Consider the following 21,016-nt stretch of genomic DNA (forward strand, 5'->3'; position numbering starts at 1 on the left):
ATCACCTCTGACCACACATCCCAACTTTGCCTTGCAGATAAACACTCAACATCCTAGTCAGCCCTGAGCCTGCCAAGTAATGCCAGCAAGAGGAGAGTCCATTTGTGCATGCGTGCATGCATTTATATCCTCAGTGATTCAAACATTTGCTGTGAGAAATAAAATTCGGAGCATTTTGGGTTACTAGACAGATCAGAAGAAACAACAAGCTCCAGTCTGAATGATAATGAAAAAGCTGAACATATCTGTAATATGCATTAAACATAGCCATACATTCCTATCTATTTAAGCTAATCTATAAATATTTTGGATAAATAGGCGGAGAGACAATTGCGTGAAGGAAAAAAAAATACACAAAGAGAGTAAACTGTTTTGTTTGGTATTCTGGTCTGGGCAGAACTGAACAAGCAAACTCCATAATGTCCTTAACAGTAATTGGTGAGCCCCTAGATACGTTTGCTCTCTATTATACCATGAATGCAGGCAGATAGATAGTACAATGTTGCTTTAGATTGCCAAGTTTCCAGTTTCCCTGTAACACACGCAGGAGGAGGGTAGCTAAAAATGGAGAGGGCAACATAAGGTAAGCAGCAGCTACCTCACGTACCAGGTTTCACACATGCCTAGAGACAGTGCACCCTGCAAACCAATGACCCAGCACAGAAAAACATCCAGGAAAAACGAATTCCCCAGCCTGGCAAAGAGCTGACAATGGGGGGCTGAAAAGCACAACACTCTTGCTGACACAAAAAAAAAGAAAAGGAAAGAAAGGAAATCTGTGGAAAGAGGGGGCGAAGAAACCAGAGGGCTATCTGGGAAGACACGAGGCAAGCATGTCGTTCTGACAAGTGTCATCATAAACAAATGTTTTCCCCTCAGCACCAGAATAACCAGAGCCAGGAGCTAGGTTTGCATTATGCTAGAATGTGCCTTGGCATCACTGGCATTCCCTGCTCTGTCTCTGTTTTGGGAAGGACAGGCTAACAGCAGCCTTGCCATGCCGCAGCGGAAGGGGACAGTCCCGCTGGCTCCTGTTGTAACCTAAAGGGATTGCTCACTCCTGGCTGACATTGCAAGGTCTGCAGGCTACTGACTCCTTGGTTTCTCTAAGAAAGACACAAATCCCTCCACCCACTGTGTTCTTTCTTCTCTCTTTGCTCTCTTCTCAAGCGTGTTGCTTACCTTGCACAATCAAGTAAACCTGGGAAGTCTTGGGGTGATGCTGTGTCTGCACTGAACACGTATAGGACCCCTCATCGTAGACATCCACTTTCTGGATCCGCAGGCTGTACTCCAGGGGGTTTCTCTTCTCCAGCTCTACTCGAGGGTCCAGGGACCACTTGTCCTCTCCAGCAAAAATGATGCCGGAACGGTTTAACCAGGCCACCTTGGAGCTTCTGTCTTCTACATAACACCTACAGAGGATAAGAAAGGGAGATTAACAGGGAGATTAGCAAACCTCTTCATCATCTCCATTTTGTCCCTTCCCTTTACCACATTGCTCAGAAACCCTGTAGTATACTTCAGCTTTGCCAGCAAACCACAGCAGCTCCTCACCATCACAGCCCCTTGGCCATGTGTTTCACAAGGATTTTCTGATGGGTTTCATGATCATTTGTGATTTGGGGTGACTGCAATTCCTGCTCTCGCTTCCTTTTGTCTGTGGTCTATACCTGCACTGAAAATGACTTTGGAAGGCCACAGGAGATCCTTGTCACCAAATCCCTTCTAACCCTGGCAATGGGAAAGGCCAGAAGGAGTCCTTGCCATGCTTCCCCCCCACCTTCCAAAGTTAAATATACAAGGGAGTTGCATTCCCAGCCCCCTGCCGGCCCGGAGGGCTCCAGCTTTGTAGCTCAGCGCACAGCTGCTCCATCCCTCAGTTTCAGCAGCACATGGGGAGGAACCTAAGGTGTTCCTTCGGTGAGGAGGAGACAGGAGGGAAGGAAAGGCAGCAAGCAACACCAGGAAGAAGAGCAGCGGTAGGACCAGCGGCTGCCTTCGCCCCAGTTGCCCACTGTTGCAAAGGGGAAGACAGACCAACCCTCCTGCAACTGCATGGCAAGTCTTCTGCTCCTTGACAGAGAGGGGTGAAGGTGCTGTGAAGACAAACACATTTTTGGCCAAGGCTCCACTTTCAAGCTCCAGAAGGTGCAGAAGGCCCAGAAGGTTTGCACAGAAGAAATGACATGCTGAAGAGGAGGCATGTTCTGCTCGTTTTTGGCTGTAGAAGACATGGGGACACAACTCCTGGCAGCTGTACCCACCAGGGCCAGGCTCAGACAGGCTGACAGGGCTTTTCCTGCAGCAGCCTATGCTGTGTTTGTTCTGCAGAAAAAGAGGGAAGTTCAGCCTCCACAGCTGTCCCTCCTTCACCTCTCAGAGTTCTGCCCACAGCCTGCTGGCATCCAAATAACCCAGCACCTCTCCCCAGCACAATTCAGGCATGTGTTGCATTTGAGAGAGAACAGAGAGAGGATAAAGATTATCGCGTCGAGATAAGGCAAATATTTGACAGTAGGCTTTTACACAGCCTCTTAGCACAGGGCAGACATTTTCCAAGTTCCTCTGCTTGAATGCATTTCATTCACGCCATGCCACAGCTGCTGTCCTGTGCAATGTGACCCCCACCAGTACGGCCGACACCTCCCACCCGCTCCCCCGAAGGCATGCCCACGGATGCTCTCCAAGTTGCTCCGGGGTTACTTGTAGGCTGGAGGAAAGCCAGGCTGTGTGGGAGGAGATGAGAGGTTCACCAAGCTGCTGGCCAGGCTGGAAGCAGGTCTGTCTGACCTGACAAACATTTGCTTTAGAGAGCAGCTCAAGCCCCAGCCAGCACCACCGCCACCCAGCCAGGAGAGGGGAGGAACAGACCTCACCCCACCAGCCAGAAAGGCTTTGGTCCCAAGGTGGGCTCATGGCTATGATTTGATTTCTTTTTTTTAATATATATATATTTTAAAATCAGGTCTTCATATGAAAGACAGGGGTAGGGGAATCAGCAAGCAGCCATCTGTATTTAAAAACCAGCACTGCAGTGCCAGCTCACCAGGCCATCCTAGGCTGCAACCTCACATGGCAGGAGCTGGAACTGGGGACCTGGGGAGGGGATGGTGCCCAAGGGATGTGGTGGCCCTGCAGGGACACCCAGGCTGCCTCCGGAGCCTCAGGCTGGGCAGCCTTCCCACACATGTGTGCCTACGTAGGTCTGCACCAGCACAGAGAATTGGAGGGTTAGATCTTTTTCAAAGGTGTTCACAGCCCCTGTCTGCACATTTTGGATTTGTGAAAATCCCCAGGGGGATGGCGGTGAGGAGCTAAGCAGATTAACAGCCGCAGCTGAAGTCTGTGGGCGTTGAAGTTTCTTAGTCACTTGTGAACCCCCCGGCACACCTATCTGCGCTAGCCGAGCGCCACAGACCCAACACTGCACCAACACAGCCATGCTGAATTCCGGACCTGTGCCGCGGTGATACCTGATACGGCACAGCACCACGGCTCTGCCTGGGGGCAGATTTCTGTGCCATGGTGCAGAGATGTCCCTGCGACGTCTCTTGGGCCAGGAACAGCTCAGCAGTGCGGTCGAAGCCAAGCCCTGACCTCCTAGTCTCAAGGGGACACTCACCTGGGTACCCTTCTTCCCTCCCTCTCTGCTGACCTCAGGCAACTTCTGACCTTGTCACCGCGCACATCCCATCCACCATTTCCATTCCCTAAGGTCACTTTCCCCACAGGACCTTGGTCAGAGACCAAACAGTGGTACAGGAAAATGAACGCTACCACCCATTCCCAATGAACAGGGCATCTTGCTGTGCTTCTGCCTGCCATGACTCTGGGGCTGAGAGGAGGAGGAGATGAATTATCTCAAGAAATGCTGTCCCCGAGAAGAGAAAAACCTGTCCTATGCTGCTTTTGCCATGGGGTCAGCCCTAGGCCAGCGGTCAATCCCTACAGTCAGACAGCCTCACGAGTGCCCCTGATGATGGCAGACAGCACTGAAATAAAGTGAAGGAGAGATAAGGAGGAGAATTGGAAGAGTGAGTGAAATGGATCTGAGCTGCTCACTTGGGCACACCTGTTCCTCTGAAATTATCACAGAAAATCAGTGTACAGGTGTGGAAATTCCCTGGTGCGCTCCAAACACGCATCCGTATGGATGAGGTAACCCAGTGTGTCCGTCTGCACGCACGCACCCTCCTACTCTGCCAGAGATGCCACCCAGCCTTATGGATCATGCTTTAATAAGGATTTATGGTGATGATTTTCACAGTGTAATAAGTGCTAATTCAATACTAATAGAATATTAAATGGCACGTTAACTGACGTTTTAACTGCGAGGCAGCAGGAGCAAGGCTTCTGCAAGATATCAAATGGCTCTTATCGTTCACTAATAATCGATAATCAAGTTCACAGAGATAGTCAAACGCTTTTCATTAGGCTTATTGAAAGCATTACCATCAGTGTCAGTGAGTGCTAATAAACTATTTGTGATCCATCCATTTTGTTTTTCCTCATGGCTTCAGGTTTAATTTCCTGATATCTGCTGATGCAGCGACTGAGAGGAGCAGCTAGTGGTGATGGCCATGCCTCAGACGATCACTGCAGGAACTCAAGAACTATTGATCTTAGCACCAATTCAAACTATACACAAAGAAAGAACAAAAAACCTTGCTGCCGTGCCTCTTTAGTCTCCCTTTCTTTCTCATTAAAAGAAAAAAAAAAAGTAGTTCCTTTAAGATTTTTTAGCTACTGCACCATTTCTAGCTGCTACCGATGTGTTTCCAGTCCTCACACAGTGACTAACAATCATAAGAACCAGCCAGGAGAAAATCAGAAACTGGAACTGGGGAAAGGCACCTCGACATCCTCTGCTTCCTCACGTGCAAATGCAGAAAATGGTCCTGGGCCATCTCACTGGAGAAAGGGGAAAGAGATGACACTTTGACCACAGGAAAACTCTTTGGGATCTTCAGTGAGAACCATCATCACCTCTAATGTGAGTGAAGAGTACTACAGGTAAAGCTAAACACGCGACAGAAAGAAAATCCTACCCAGCTCATTTTCTCCAGGGGAGAGGTTGCTCCATTGTTGCTGACTGCAGATATTCACTTGCATGGCCAGGACCAGCACCACAGTGCAGCACTGTTAGGAGAGTAATTAATGTTCACCATCCCCCTTCATCATGTGCTCGGCCATGCACAGGATGCCTTGTGTCCTTTATTGCCTTCAGAGGGGTCTCTCAGGATTAAGTTCAAGCCAGTGTTTGGAAGAGGTGGGGGGCATTGGGAGCCCACAGGCAAGAAGGAATCCCTGCAGGACTTGGCAAAGCTGCTGTTTAAATGATTACTTTAACACAGCAGGGATTTTACAGCATTACCAGTGATGTATTGGGTCCCCTTGAACCCAGGATAATTGTTTTGTTTTATTGCTGCTATAGTTCCAAATAAATAAATTCTTTTAGAGCAGACCCAGTCCCCTGATTCTCTGCTAGAGGCCTGCTGGTGAGAAGATGCAAGCTGCTAGGTTTAAATGAAATATGGTATACTGCTTCACCACCAAACCACATCTCTTGGAATCACAGTATCATTTAGGTTGGAAAGGACCCTTAAGATCACGAAGCCCAACCATCAACATAACACTACCAAGCCCCATCACTAAACCATGTCCCTAAGCACCACATTCATACATCTCTTAAATACCTCCTGGGATAGGGACTCCACCACTTCCCTGGGAAGGCCTGTTTCAATGACTTACTACCCCTTCCATAAAGAAATTATTCCTGATTTCCAATCTAAACCTCCCTGGTGCAACTTGAGGCCATTTACTTGTGTCCTACACAAGAAAAGAGATAGACACACTCCTCACTGCAGCCTCCTTCCACATGGTCATAGATAAAGTCTCCCCTCAGCCTCCTTTTCTCCAGACTAAATAACCCCAGTTCTCTCAGCTGCTCCTCATAATTCATTTTCTACTCCCTTCACCAGCTTTGTTGCTTCTTTTCTTGATTTCCACCAACTCAGTATCTTTCCTGACATGAGGGGCCCAAAACTGAGCACAGTATCTGCGGTGCAGTCTCACCAGAGCCAAGTACAGACGGACAGTCACTTCCCTAGTCCTGCTGGGACCATTTCTGGTAACACCATTTCTGATGCAGGCCAGGATGCCATCTGCCATTTTGGCCACCTGGACACACTGCTGGCTCATGTTCCTCCCTCATTTGGGAGAAAAATAAACAACCAGTGTAGTTTTGAACCGCATTTTCTACCCTCTCTCCAAAGCACATTGTGGACACAGCTCCGTGACATCATCCTGTCTGCTCGTGCTCTTCAGCCTTCCCTGGCTTGGCAAGCAAGGACCTGAGAGCGGTGACCACTAACTGGGAGCAGCGAGAGGCCCAGCCCGGGTATGGACAGGGCTCTTTGTCTCCTTTGGCTTTCCCTCAGAGGGATCTTCGCACGTCTGTGCAAAGGGCAAGGGCCCCTTATGCTGTGGATAGCAACTGGAGATGGCATCACCTGTCAGGCCTATGCTGCATTTTGGCTGTATTATGCTGTGACCTTGGCCGTCACACCTTTCTGCACCTCCTGGGGTGATAATTCATCACTCAGGCGGTAATTTCAGGCCCATCCCCTGCTGGGGTGCTGCAGGGCTGGTAGGGACCCGCGCTGCTGCTCGCCCTCCTCGTGCTTGGTATGGCACACTGCTCAAAGTCTTTCTGCTCTGCGGATTAGAAACTTTTTTTCTTCCTTCTAATTTTAAGTCTAGATTTATTCATGGCTGGTTTATATCCATTCCCTCTCATGCCAACACCATCCTTTAGCTTAAACAGCTCTTCTCTCTCCCGGGTGCTTATCTTCCAGCGTGTTCACTGAGAGCAATCATATTCCCTCTCAGCCTTCGTTTTGCTGGGCTCAACAAGCCAAACTCTTCTAGTTTCTTCTTGTATGATAGACTCTCCATTGCCCTAAACATCCCAGTAGCCCTTCTCCACACCTGCTCCAGTCTGAATTCCTCTGTCGTGACCAGAATTCGTACCCAGCTTTCTAGATGAGGTCTCCCCAGTGCCTTGTACAGAAACACTCCTATCTTGCTGTCTCTACCATCAACTCTTTTTAATGAAAGCAAAAAGGATTGCAACCAGTGAATATGACTATCAGTGCAGAACCGCTCATGTGCTGTGAGCATCCTCGTCTCTCAGTCTGTGCGATACGCATGGAAAATGAAACCCAAGGGAATTCACCAAAAATATACCAGCCTAAAAGGAGAGCCACACAGTCTCTCACTAGCAGACACGCAGCTGGTCTCGCATGGGTTTTCTTTATGTTAAAATGACTACTTAAGAGTATAGGTTTCTGTTTGTGTAGAAAAAAAATCAAACCCCAAATTACAGTAATTGTTATGCCAGTACTCTCCCGGGGCGGATGTAACTATATCAGAACAACAGAACTTATACTGGCATGATTTATTGCTCTTCCCATCTTCTGGGGATCACTATACCTGCATAAACAACTCCAGCCCACATCCATTCAAGCACAGGTACCTTTTTAATGATATCAATATGAGCTGCTATGAGGAAAGTTAACTCCATCCTGGCCAGACCCAACACGTTTTAAAACTGCAAATAACAGAAAAAGCTTCGGTCTGAGGCATATCACCACAGCAGCAGGTTTTCCTCCACCCCACCAGGCCTAGAAAAAGCCATCGATTTCTTTACAGCAGAGTCAGGAAGCCCTTGGGTTTGTCCCCATGAGGTGCCACGTCTGGCACCTGAGCAGACAGTCCACACGTGTGTGCAGAGGCGCTGAACCGCTCTCTGGCTGATGCCTGCAGAAACACCAAGTGACAGCTTCCATCAGGGTCCCGCTCCAGGATTAGACAGGAGGATGAGACTGCTGAGGGAACACTGCGAGCCCCCTCCTTTTCCCTTTTTGGGGTTAGCCAAGGACTCGTCTGCATTCCTTTTCGTCTCAGCCAGAAACCCGGCTCTGATCTTGGTCCGGTGTCACCAGGCGATGCCAATCAGCTACTGATCACACAGCCCTGGTGAAACCTCCAGCCACGAGCGGATGCTTCGCTCCACTGGCTGCAGCCTCCCGTAGATCACGGGTGCTCCTGCACTGCCCCAAGGGGAAAACGAGGAATAGTGGAGATGTTGTAGGATAGCCATGGGGAACACTGCTGGAAGATTTGTCTCTTGGTCGCGCTGCACTTACGCTAAGGATGCTGTGCTTTTGCTGTCACTAAGACACGGGCTGACATTTAAAAAGCACCTGCAGTCGCTTAGAAACTGATGTTCACTGAAAGACAATTAGTCTCTTATGCGATCTAGATGTTGGCTTTTATGCTGAATTGGTGAAAGGACCTGAAACCAAATGGCTACTGAAGAGTCTCAGTACTATAATTTTTTTTATGTTTGGAGAATACACCAAGAACGGGACTGGGAGCTCTAGTAAGGCACCCATACAAGCCGTCATCCCCTCTGCTTTTCTTCACAGACTTCAGTACTGCAGGTGGCCTGTTTCTCCTGCCTGAACCCTCAACTTGTGGGTGACGTTCACATGCTCACCACTAGGTATTTCCAGAAGAGCTGCTTCCCAACTTTTCCCCTGGATTTCTTCCCTTTAAAACAAAAATAACAACAACCACAGAAAACGTTATTTCCGAGATGCGATCTCCTCCTCTGACAGGAGGGGAGGGAGGTTTGGCTGGGAAGCCCACGTGATTTGGTATCTGGTAATTATCCAGCCGCAGAGGCGATGTGAAACGTTCTGTGCTGTCGCGGAGAATGACAGCACCTGGAGCTCCAGCACCCAGATAAAAAGCGGAGAGACAATCGGGCAGATGGAGAAAGGCAATGCTACATCGTGGGAGGGGGGGGGAGAGAAAGAAGCGGGGAGAGGCGAAAGCTGGTGAGAAACATCAAGGCATCCGGCACAGCTACTGGAGAATGAGATAATGCCACGGATTAGAAATGCAAAGGGCAGCTCTGAAAGAGGGGGAAACAGAAAGAAGCCGAGTGAGGCCAGGTCAGGAGAGAGCGAGTGCAGAAGTGGGACGGTGTGAATGCAAGAGGGGATAGGGGAGTGATGATGCTGCCTGTGTGGCCTCAGGTCCCTTCCTCCTGTCCCAGCCAACGGCTAAAAATGCAGGAGGTGTCACCAGAGGCTGTGACAGAGCAAGGGAAGGTTGGCAAATGAACGCCCTGCAGCGATGCAAACAGCACCTCCCAGCTTGTGGGCTGCAGAGCTCTGCTGAGGGATGGGGACTACAAACTTAGGATGGAAGCAATTAGAGCTGGAGCTCTGGGGCACTGCGTTTTGTGTGCAGGGGAGGTGGGAGGGAGGCTCACCGACACGGAGGAACGTGCAAGCCTGTGAAACAGCCCGTGGGATGGATGCCACGGCCCCAGGGCCCGCTTCCAAACGGTGAAGCGCTGTGCTTGCCACCCCAACAGAGCCCTGGGCCTGCCCCTGCGATGCTGCGAGCGAGGAGCATGCCCACGGTGCTGGCAGCGACGGCTGGGTCAGGAGGAGCTGGTTGCCAGGTGGCCCGAAGCCACGTGCCACCTCTGGGAGGGTTTGTGACGTGGGAAAATAAAGCCAAACGATCAGATTGGGGCCAAAGGCTTGCCAGGGACTGATGCTGGACACCAGCCTCAACGCCTGCTGGGACAGTGACCAAGCTATTGGCAGCAGCCAGTGTATCTGCAGTGAAAGCACCTCTCCGTGCAGGCAGGAGGGACAAAGAGCCCTGGTGCCCACACCTCTATGTCTGGGGAAGGAAATGGGAACGGTAGCAGCAGTGAACAGGTATTACAGGATCTGAGCACTGGGCCACACGGCCCAGTGCTCACCCTCTTATGATTAGTGACAGATGTTTCAAAGAAAGGTGGAACACCTCCTAAAATGACAATGTAAATCACCATCTAAATAATTTCAGGATCGTTCCCAGTCATAAAAGCCTATTAATCTAGCCCCAAGGAAATATAAGTTGCCCTCCTCTCTGAATAACAGCTTGCATTCCACCTTGTAAGTTTGTACTCTACCTCTTTTATCCCCAGGCATTTCTCAACCCTCTGCCCCCTTTTTCTTTTTTTAAACTCATTAACATCCTCATTTGGTGATACCTTGTGGCTGAGAATGTCATAGATTAACCCTTAACTGGTACAAGGCTGTGAAATAATATCAGATTTAAGTGTTAAATGAAACTGGGAGGTGTCTCCCCTGTTTTGTACTGTGTGAAATGCTTCCTCCCAACACCTGGGGAATACACTACCTGACTCCCAAAATCATGTTTTCTATTTTGAGGACCCTAACGTCTGTTCCATCTCGTACTGCTCCTTCTTCATAAGAGAAAAGACAATATCACATCTGAAATTCTTCTGGGAGGCAAATCACAGTGGGAGTGGGAACAATTAGGGAAAATAAGACTGAATGTTCCCTTCTTCCCTGAGGTGGCTTACCCAAGTTATCACTCCCTCTTGCAATGCGAAGGGTGGCATGACAAAGTGGGCCCATCCTGCCTGCTCCCCCCCTGCTGCTGCATCTCAGAGAGGAATGCCTCCTCGATGTGCAAACACTCCAGTTATCATTTACACCCAACCTCCGCTGCTGGAGCACCGCTGGTGGAGTCAGGGCTTGTAGAGACTGCGGAGACGATGTCTAGTGAAACATGTTAGCCTCCCTGTCTGTGCCAGAGCTGTCATTGGTGCCACCACAGATTGAGCTACACCCGTGCAAGCAACAGTGGGAAATAGGAAGAAAAAAGCCTAATGTAGACAAAGCCTTTGAGGAGCTTAACCCCTCTTCCCCTTTCCCATCTCTCTCCCACTTGAAAGCAGAGAACAGCTTCTGAGCGAGACACACGCTCTCATTTCCATATCTAAAGCCAGCCCTGAAATACCATTGTGAAATAATGCTCTGAGAGAGGAGACCACGGAGCAGATTCCCTTTGAGAGATTCTGCCGTTTCTCTTTTTTAATTCCATCCAAAGCCAACTTTTGCTGAACACCGAGCACATCTGGATGGATGCAGCCAATCTCCGGCACCGTGTTACCAGCACGATACAGGGAAATTGGAGGGAATTCAGAGGCAAGCAACAACAAAATCCATCAAGGGCTGGAAAGGGATCAGCATCTAAGGGAAGCTTAAAAACATTAAATATGTATAACTTGACTAAGAGAAGACTTAAAAGGGATGTGTTGACAAGCTATACCTCTTTGGAAGCTGAAAGCACCAGGGGAAGAGAGGAATTATTGAGCATGATGTGTAGGGGTCTAGAAAGGAGTAACGGGTCAAAAAAAGAAGAGAAATAAGTCTGTTCAAACTTGAGGAAGAACTTTTTGCCACCTACAAGTGCTATCCTTATGAAGAGTCCCCCAGGAAAAGCAAGGAAGCTCCTGTTATTTTGGACATTTAAAGCAAAGTTGGGCAAAGACCTAGAGGATATATAACTGTGTGGGAACAGCTTCACAGTGGCTGCAAAGGGACAAGCCTCTGTGACCTTGTCGTCTTGTTTTTATCACATACCTGACAGAGTTCAGCAGTACGTGAGGAAAAGACAACTCTTCTCTCAAGTCTCTTTCAGGCTTAGCAATGTTTTTTAGATATTTTCACTTCCCATACTGCTAAATATTTCTCAGCAAGACTGCAGATCTCTATACACTGTACTAGAGTTAACTGGTACACCTATGGTCTTGTTTTCAGAAACTAGTTTCTTTAGCAGTCAACCATGGACAGGTTAAAAACTACTGATACAAAGACCAGAAGTCTTATTATTTCCAGAAACCACTGGCATATGGTTATATTCCCAAACGTGCTCTGAGTAAATCCATCAAGCACTCAAGAAGTCACAACTGAACCCTGATTTTTCAAAGTGCTTAGCACTGAAATTAAGACCAGATTTGCAAAGCTGCTTTGGAGCCCACCAGCCCCCAGTGTAACACACAGGCACCAAATTTTCAGAATAGCATTTGGCACAGTGAGCTCCTTTACCAATACAGCCCTTTACCTTGCTGCCCAAATGGGCATACTTTTGAAAATCCATCCCATAGGTGTTTTATAATCACAGAAGAAAGTGCTGCAAGCTTCAGACTTGCGTGGTGTATTTATCTTGCGTGTTGAAGAACTCCTTTAAGTGGAAATCACAGCAAAGCTCTAACAGATAGGCAATGCTCAGCTCCGCTTCCTTTCTGTTATTTGCAGCTTTGCTGAATTTTGCCTCTCCCTAATGCACTGCTTCTGTCCACCATCAGATCAGGCCTTTTGAAAGGAGGCAGCTGAAAAAGACTTGCGGGGAAGGTAAATAAGAGAAGCAGCTAGAAGGGAGAACTCCCAAAAGCTTTGATCTGAGCTTACCTTTATCCCCCCACACAACATGCCTTGCAGAGGAGGACTTGTTGATAAATAAACAAACAGCCGGGGAGAGGGGGAAGAGTGGAAAAGCAGAAATGTCAAGTATATTTGATAGAGTTTTGTCTTCGTACGAAAAGCCAGGAGCTGGCTTAAAACCTCCTGTGTGGAAACAGACTGGGAGGAAGACATGACTCACTGAGAAAAGGCGCAGGAATAATTCCCACAGCTAGATCTCCTTGCCATCCTGCTAATAACACTATCCTCTGTCACCTTTCCTCGGAGAACCTTGCAGGACTTGGTCTGGCACACAGCAGCCACGGCGCTCTGTGGAGAAATATTACTATGCCCATTTTACACATAGCGAGGTGTCGGAGAAGGGAAGAAATGGGCTGCACAAAGTCACGCAAATAAACAGTTTACAGCTGAAAACAAAGCCTGACAGACCTGACCTGCCTCACACCAAACTTTGTTTGGTGTGCACTGGTTGTGCGGGGATGTTGAGAGGTGGGGAGCGATGGCTGCAAAGCAGCCTTCACAAACCCAGGCACCACCTCTGGGCACGCTTGTCTTAGCAGCACTCTGAGAGATCATGTTTTTCGTTCGCTCTAATTGGGAACTGCCTTGGGGACGTGCAACTGGAGCAGAAAGGACCGTCTGAAGCACAAACCCTTGCTGCCCATGGTTTGAAAGCAACCAGCTCAGGTCAACTGGCTCCGAGCCTTGGAGCCCGAACTGCTCCAGCTTCCAACGGCAGTGAAAGCATAACCGCGGAGACCGCTCTGACTGCCTCTGCACCTTCTGACCCACAGCCTTCTCAAACTGGCAAAACAAGCTGTGCAAATTGGCTGGAATACAGAACTTAAACTCTTTTCACATTTCCCAGCGAAGACAACGCTGCTGAATCCTGCTGGAAGCGTTTACCCAGGGATATCTTACCTGACCTTCCTGCCTGTTCGCCCAGAAATCTGCTGTGAAACAAAACCTCTCCCCATTCTCAACCTACCAGACCTCCCTCCTGTGCTGGTGACTTCTCGTTTCCTTCCTGCCATGGCTGGGTCTAAGGCTGGCCATGGGGACAAAGCCTGGTCTGAGGCTGGACTCCCACCTCTGTTCTCCTGGTGGGCCACTTGTGCCAAATAATTTACAGAAATCCAGCACTGCATGGGTAGATGCCTAATTTCAGCTTCAGCTGGCATAAATCAAAGGTCAACAAGGCCCCATTCCCACTGAAGTAAATGGGAATGCCTACATTTATAGGAGATGAGGATTGGCCCTGCTTTCTTGCACCAGCCTCTAAATGAATTCGTTAAATACAGCACTTCAGTCTGCTCAGTTAAAAGCAGCTCCAGCTGGCAGGAGGTTTCAGATCCAGGGAATGTTTAAAAGATGAGGATTTGTAGCCTGCGCTGAGTTTACACTTGGCTAGAGGTAGGCTCTCATCAGCCGTGCAGGGGAGCTGCCATCATGCCCACCTGATGGGTGTCTGTGCATCCCCAGTGTCTGTGCGCAGCGTGACATTTACACAGGACCTCACAACCTTACGGGGACAACCCACACCAAAATGACTGTCTGACGCTGCTCATTTCAGACAGCTGCAGGGCAGCGGACTGGAGGTCCTGCTGTACTTCTACCAGGCTGAGGGGTTTCTTTTTGTTTGCTCTTCTAAATCATCAATCTTTTTTTTTGAATTGGGGGTGTGCACTGAATTTGAATCTGCAGCAAGGTAAGCATCAGCAGTGGGGGCAGTGAGAGCTGTTTAGGATTTGCAAGACAAGAGTGAAACAGTAGTTAATTTTGACATTAAATCCTAAATAAGAGAATGTTAAAGTTATTCTTAGCTTATGAAAAAAAAAAAAAAAGAGAAGCTGTACTGTGATCGTCTGGCATGCCCTCATGTATTGCATAGATCTCGTGATTCCTGCAGTTTAATCCCTTATCTGCTCACTAAAACAGATGGTGTTGCAGGCTCTTTGCAGACTCTGACAAATATGACTGCACTGGGAACACTGTTCATATATCCACAGCTTGCTGTACAACCCTCAGGACGAGATGCACTGGCTTGAGATGAAAGTTCACATTCAAAGCAGTCTGCAGCAAGGAGCAGATCCTATGGCTTCTCCTTCAGCATTGCTGCTAGTGTCCGTAGCAAGCACAATCCTCTTTCCTCCCACAGGCTTGGAACAGTCACACACAAAACGTCTTCCTACAGACCCATGTAAAGCTCGGAGCAACGTGACCCTCCAAAACCTCTGTCCTGAGCTCCCAGTCAAACCCTCTCCCTTTGGCCAGGACCAGGGTGCATGTTGTTTTCCCTCAAGGAACAAATCCACCCAACTGACCAAGGAGACCTCCAAAAAGCTGGTAAATAAGAGACGCCTGACTCAGGTAGGTTGAGACCAGCCCCTCTCTGACTTTGCAATTACCGTGTTTTTCAGTCTTCAAAGCTTCTGGATGTGCTGTAGCTGTTTGTCTTCAGGGAAAAGTGGGTCAGTGCAAGGCCTAGCCTGGGTATTTGCTGGTGCTGGACTGTTACAGGTCTCGTCTCCCCGATGCTCCCTTCTGTGTGTGTGTGCATGTGTGAGATCAGCCAGTACTTGGAACGACAAGTGAGGTTAACCGAGCTACATGCATTGCTCCCCCTAGAGCAGTATAAAATGGTGATAAACCACAACTGGAACCGCTCTGCACTAAGTGTCTGGCCAGAGGTGAAGCACGAGGTTACCGCAGCAGCTCCGCTCTCCCGTCCCCCTCCACCTGGCGGGTCCTGGGTAATAAACCACTCTTCAGCCTTTCTTCCTCTAAACCCAAACTGCTGGGATTTGGGGAAGATAAAGATTTCAATCACCTTTCAGAAGAGCCTTCGCAAGAAGTAAAAGCCCCAGCTGGCATAAAAACAGACATGTAACTGGCTTGTTCTGTCCCTGAAAGTAGTTTAGCACTGCAGGAACTTAGAGTCCTTTTATCTCTCTTCTTTATTTAACCAGAGTCGTTAAAATAAACTGATTTCCCAGCCAATTAATTATCAAATATCTGTAACAGCTTTCAAGCCCTGCCATTACTCAGTCTCAGAGGCCCCCACAGGCAATATGAAGCTGTGCTCTCCCTACCTGCACAACCCCACGTCCTCTCCCCATGCTCAGCTGCCAGCAGAGAAGCAGCCGGGGGCTGGCAGGACCCCAAAGGAGATGCAAGCATGCAGTGAGGCCAGCTGCATGCAAGCCATGAGCTTTACCACACTACTTGACTGAGACTCAGACATCAGACAGACCCTGGTCCACAGCAGGAGCAGAGACATCAGGTAACACCCAACGGGGACCCGACGGCAGATGCTGCCAGCCCAGATGAACCACAAATGCCAAGTGCCCCTGGCTCGGCTCAGCTGCAGGTAAATGCATGTGCTGCTCGTGGGCAGCTTCTGCCGTAGCTGTGTTACCTACTGAAAAACCGGCCTCTGCCTCTTTGTTAACTGGAAGGTTGCACTCGCCATAGGTACATTAGCAATGCCCCTGCCATCTATTTTATAAGCAATAAACTCCACTCATATGTGGTTTCAATTAGGAGATTTCAAATGAGATTGAAGATAATGCATCCCATAATTACTCACCCTTCTCCTTTCTGGAAACTCAAGCAGAATCATTTCCAGGCCAAAATGCGGTCTCTCTTGATTGATGATGCTAATAAAATGGCTTTATTGTGATATAAATAGCCTTAAAAATGTCCTGGAGAGTCAATATCGGTGCTTGATGGCCTTACGCAAGCAAGGTCCTTATCTTACGGTGTACTAATGCTTAATGAGTTGTGCTTCTGAAAAGTTTGGCGCTGGATTTGGGCATCGATTTGGGGAACTACAGAAGGGTAGCTCCCGAATTAGACATGCAAGGCGGGAGCTGCCTAAACACCTTTCCTCTTCCTCGCATTCCCTATTAATAATCTCTTCGCTCCCCAGCTTGCCTGGTGTCAGTTCAAACGCGAGCACCGGCTGAGCCCAGCAGGAGCCATGGGAACGCGGTGCTCCTGGCCTCCCTTTGCTGGAAGGTTACCAGTCGCTGCTGCGGCAATTGGAAAACCTGAAATTTCTTTGGGGCTGCGCAGGCTCTGAGCAGCTCTCAGCCTTTAGAGACACATGCAGCCACGTCCTGGGCAAAGAGCATCAGCCTGCCTGCTCTGGAGCACATCCGTGGCCTCCATCGCAGCAGACAATGCGTCTTCATTGTCCCCTTGCTGGGAAGAGGCTGGGTAAAGAGTCTCCCTCCAAAGAAGAGGGGAGAAGACCTATGGACTCTTGTGAGAAAAAAAGCTCAGGGCATTCTTCCCTTTTAAGAGCTGCAGTGTATCTCATAAAGCCAAAAGGCTGTTTGTAAGGCTTCCTTTGAAAGCAGGACATCCTGAAAACAAGCAGCTGCCCCAGCGGGACCACCGCCTTCAGAATCACAAGATGTTATCGGTGAGCCTTGGCCATTTAACTGTGCTTTCCAGTACTGCTACCTCGGCTCAGATCTGGGTGCTAAGGAGCTTTGCTGGGAGTGACAGAACCACATACACCTGTCAGAAAGCACTGCTATCATAGCAGCCCTGACAGTGATGCGATCAGGTCCTGACAGATGGGCAGAAACGAGAGGGAAGGATGTGTGAGCAATGGAGGCTGAGAAAGTTTAAGGGAGCACGGTACGAGTCCGTGCGTGGGGGACGCGGGTGAGTGACACTGTAGTTGTGCATGTGTGATGGAGGGGATGGGGGCCACGCTCTGTCCCCACCTTATCAGGGCTCCAAGTCTCTAAAGGGAGAAGAGACGACAGTTTCCCAGCCCCGTCTCACTCCCCTCTCTCCCCCATCCCCACCATCCAGCCACGGTATATTTGAGAGCAATTTTACTCTCTGTAATAAAGCCTTTGCGGGTGCGTAGGTGGCGGTGCATGTGTGCATATGTCGTCTGCAAGAGTGCGCAGGAGCTGGGGTCTGCCGAGATGAGAAGGTGGCTCTGCGTGCACGACAGAGCGGGAACGAGGATGAGACTGCGCGAACGTGCGTGTGAGGACACAGGAGAGACGGTGCTCTGCAGAGAAACCAGACAGTCGGAGTGAAAATGAGAAGGTATGTGGTATTCGTATGAGACAGAGTGTGTGTGTCAGAGACGAAGAAAGAGAAAGGTCTTATTCACAGCCTTCCTGAACGTGTTTGATGAATATCACAAGTTTTAACCAAGAGAAATATGTATGTATTCAAATCAAACACAAAACACCCCTTTTGCCTGGAGCACTCTTGCCTTGCTTGTTTGTTCTGTTGCGAGCTGCTTGTTAGAGGAACACAGGAAACAAGAAGAGGAAAAAAAAAACAGGCTGACATATTTAAACACAGGCAGCTATCAAGGCAGCAACAGTGAGAAGGGAAAAGCAAGTGGGATAGCTGGAGAGCTGCTGTGCATATGCTAGGAGAGGTGCCTGTAGAGTTTCTGAAGTCCATCCCTCAGGTGGATTATGAGCACGTTTAGCATACACAAACCGAGTTGATTCAGCAGTACCTACGAGGAAACGCACTCAAAAGCCTCTTCCTCATAGCCATTTTGCAGCAAGGAGTCTAAAGACAGCACAAGAAACTCTGGCGTCCTGGCTCCATCCCCTGCCAAGCCCTCTACGCTGAGACTAGACAGCCCCAGTTGTCAACATGTGAACGGAGGGACAAAAGGACTTGAGCTGGATTTGTTAACAGCAAGAAAAATAGTAACAACAGATTGAGTCCAAACCTCCAGGGGCTAAAGGCTTTGCTAGGACTCCAGGTCAGACAAACACGGGTACAGAGACAAGGATGGCTTTGAAAATATTTTTCCCTTTCTGTTATGCTTTGTTCTTGCTGGTAAATGTAAACGCCTTTATATGTTTAAGGCTCTTCGACACTATCATAATCCACAGGCTTGTTGTGCCCACAGGGAAACCCACCAATACCCACAACCAGTCAGCCTTGCTAAGTAGCTTACAACGCCACAGGCAATGCCCAGGAAGGGCAGAGGTGTGCCACGAACTGACCACAGGGGCGGCGAAGCCACTGGTCTGGAGACTTCATGTTCAGGAGACCCGGGAAAAGGGTCAGAGGTGTGAGGCTGTCCTGGAGGCAGCGTGCCCAAGCATCACCCAGAGCACTGCAGGTCACAGAAAGACTTTTGGGTAAGGGTTTCCTGTCCTTCCCTTCCCTTTTTAACATCAGAGCAAAAGGCTGATTTACAGCTTGAAAGCAGAGCCCTCACGACACCAAGGGAGGGGAAACACTAGCTCGATGGTGAGGTTATAGAGCTGGTGCAGGAGAAGGGAAATCAAAGAGCAACGCAGAGGGCTTGAGCTTGGGTGTGGCCCTTTTACCATCACCCCACCAGCATATAACCAGACCAATACCATCTTTTTTGGCCATTGAGATTAAAGCAACCACAGGCACCATGCAGTGCATGGGGTCCCCTCTGGACTGGGGTCCCCAGGGTGCTCCCACATCCTCGGTAATAATAGCGATTATTGCACACAGAAAAATTACCCTGAAACTTTACAAATCCTTCTGCAGTGTTTGACTCCCTGACCTCCGGAGGTGGTGTGGATTTCACAGACTGACTACCTGCTGTGTGAAAAAGTGTCTCCTTTCATGTGGTCTAAATTAAGCCACCATTAGCATCTCCAAGTGACCTCTTGTTCTAGTATTACAGCAGGACAGAAAAAGGAGGGACCGATCAGTTTCCGCTGCACCCTTCATTAGCGTAAATAACTCAATTACAAGCCTTTAGCGTGCCTCTTCGGGGAGGCTGCGGATGCCTGGTGCCTGTGAGCTCCCTTCGGAGCGGGCCAGGAGCGAGTGCAGGCAATGCGCGCACAGGGACAGTAGAGGGCACGTCACAAGACAGGAGAAGGGAGAGCTATGGAAGGGAAATGGCGCTTGTACGTTTTTGCGAGCTTGCAAACGGTGGAAATGGAAAAAAAAAAAAAAAAGGAAAAAAAGCCCTGTTCAGTCCAACTGACTGCCTCCTTGTAGGTAAACCTCACAAGATTACTAACCATGCTTCACAACCCTCTGGTAATTCTACATGCTGTCTTAAATGAGGGTGTAGCCAGTGTTCAAGATAATGTCATTTTTTATAACATATTCCCTATTGTTTTCCTGTCCCTTAAAGGCAACCAAGCATCCTCTATGCTTTTGGAACTGATGCTACCCACTGAAGAAGCTTTTATCGAGTTACTCACCATGACTCCCAATCTCTTCCCTCCAAGGAGCCCGGGAGCTCAGCGCTCATCACCACCACACAGCTGATGTAGAGACTATTTTTGCAGCCTGCATTACCATACGCTCGTTCGCGCTAGAGCTCATCCATCATCCTGTGGCCCTGTCCCCATGGTGCCTGTGGGCTCTGCTGACTCATGGAGGTGGCAGCCCCTGCTCACCTCTGCTCGGCACGGTGGGGGGAAGGCAAGTGGTACGGAGGAGCCATCCCCCAGGAGGAGACCTGGGAGAAGCCGGGATGAGTCCCAGCAGAAGTCTGGCTGCCTCTCCCAGGGCAGGCCATCCTTCAGCATCTCCTACGGCTTTTGGCAATGCTGATGCATCTCTCACCAGTCAAACCAGGCTGGGGTCCTCACCAAGGTACCGACACCTCCACGGGACCTGCTGACTCCCACTATTAACTAATCTCCCTGGGAAGGAGCGACTATTCTTTGCTTCTTAGCGCTCAACTGGTTTTTAATCTGTGACAAGACCTTGCCCCTTCTCCTGTGGCTATTTATTTCCCTTCATAATTTTGTGTGAAAGGCCTTATCAAAGGCTTTATGAAAATCAAAGTACATTATGTCTGCTGGGGATCACCTTTATCTCTTATTTTATTAAACTTAAAAAAAATAAAAACTTGCGGCTCAAAAAGGCACAGTTTTACTCCCCAGAAGCCATACTGGACTGACCCTGTCATGTCACGCTTATCCGACTGTTGTACTCGTCTGTCTTTAATTAGCTTCACAATCAGTTTGGCTGGAGCTGAAAGAGAGCTCATAGATCTGTAATTCCCAGGATGTCTTTTGATTATTAAAAAAAAGAAAAAAAAAATAACAATAGCAGTTAGCACACCCGCAGCACTCCCCCTCCAAAGACCTCGAAGCCCAAAGCCAGCCGCTGGTCCTCATGGCTGACGGGTGTGTCTGCTGATCTGCATCATCCCGGCTGAAAGCGGCGAGGTTTCAGCGTTTTCTCCCCGAATCTGGCCCCACTATTAGCAGCTCTGCACTCGTTAGAGAGATGCTGTTTATAAGGATCCGTCAGACACCGCTGTCAGTATATTTCATGCATTATTTACTTCAGAGCCCTGAGACTAATGCTACCCCAGTCCCAGTGATTTACTGCATTTGAGTTTCCCAAGCTGATCCATAACTTTGGGTAATAATAACAATAACAAAATACTTTGTATGCATATATCATCCCCGTCAGCAAAAACCCGCACAGAGACGAGCCTACGGTGCCAGCAGAGCTGCCGCTGCGAGGTACCAGAGCGTCAGCCATTTGCAGGTACAGCTTTCTCACACAGACATGTCCCCCGCACCCCGACTTTAGGATACTCCCTTAGTGCACACAGACCCCTCGGACTGTGGGTCTGTACCCAGGGGGTTACCAGAGCAGGTTTGGTGAGCCCCAAGACACATCCCAAGGTG

The 21,016-nt window shown here is 49.1% G+C and overlaps 1 protein-coding gene across 4 annotated transcripts in view; it reads right to left on the reverse strand.

The window, feature by feature from the left end:
- The window catches only part of LSAMP (limbic system associated membrane protein), a 999,481-nt gene that overhangs the window by 149,797 nt on the left and 828,668 nt on the right, over positions 1 to 21,016 (reverse strand). For all 4 annotated transcript variants that reach the window (XM_035540485.2, XM_035540486.2, XM_050712016.1 and 1 more), the window contains one exon: positions 1,183 to 1,415. In XM_035540485.2, the coding sequence (XP_035396378.1) occupies positions 1,183 to 1,415 (233 nt within the window). The remainder of the gene's footprint in view (positions 1 to 1,182; positions 1,416 to 21,016) is intronic.

Source organism: Cygnus atratus, chromosome 1 (genome assembly GCF_013377495.2).
Source record: "Cygnus atratus isolate AKBS03 ecotype Queensland, Australia chromosome 1, CAtr_DNAZoo_HiC_assembly, whole genome shotgun sequence".
Lineage (NCBI taxonomy): Eukaryota > Metazoa > Chordata > Aves > Anseriformes > Anatidae > Cygnus > Cygnus atratus.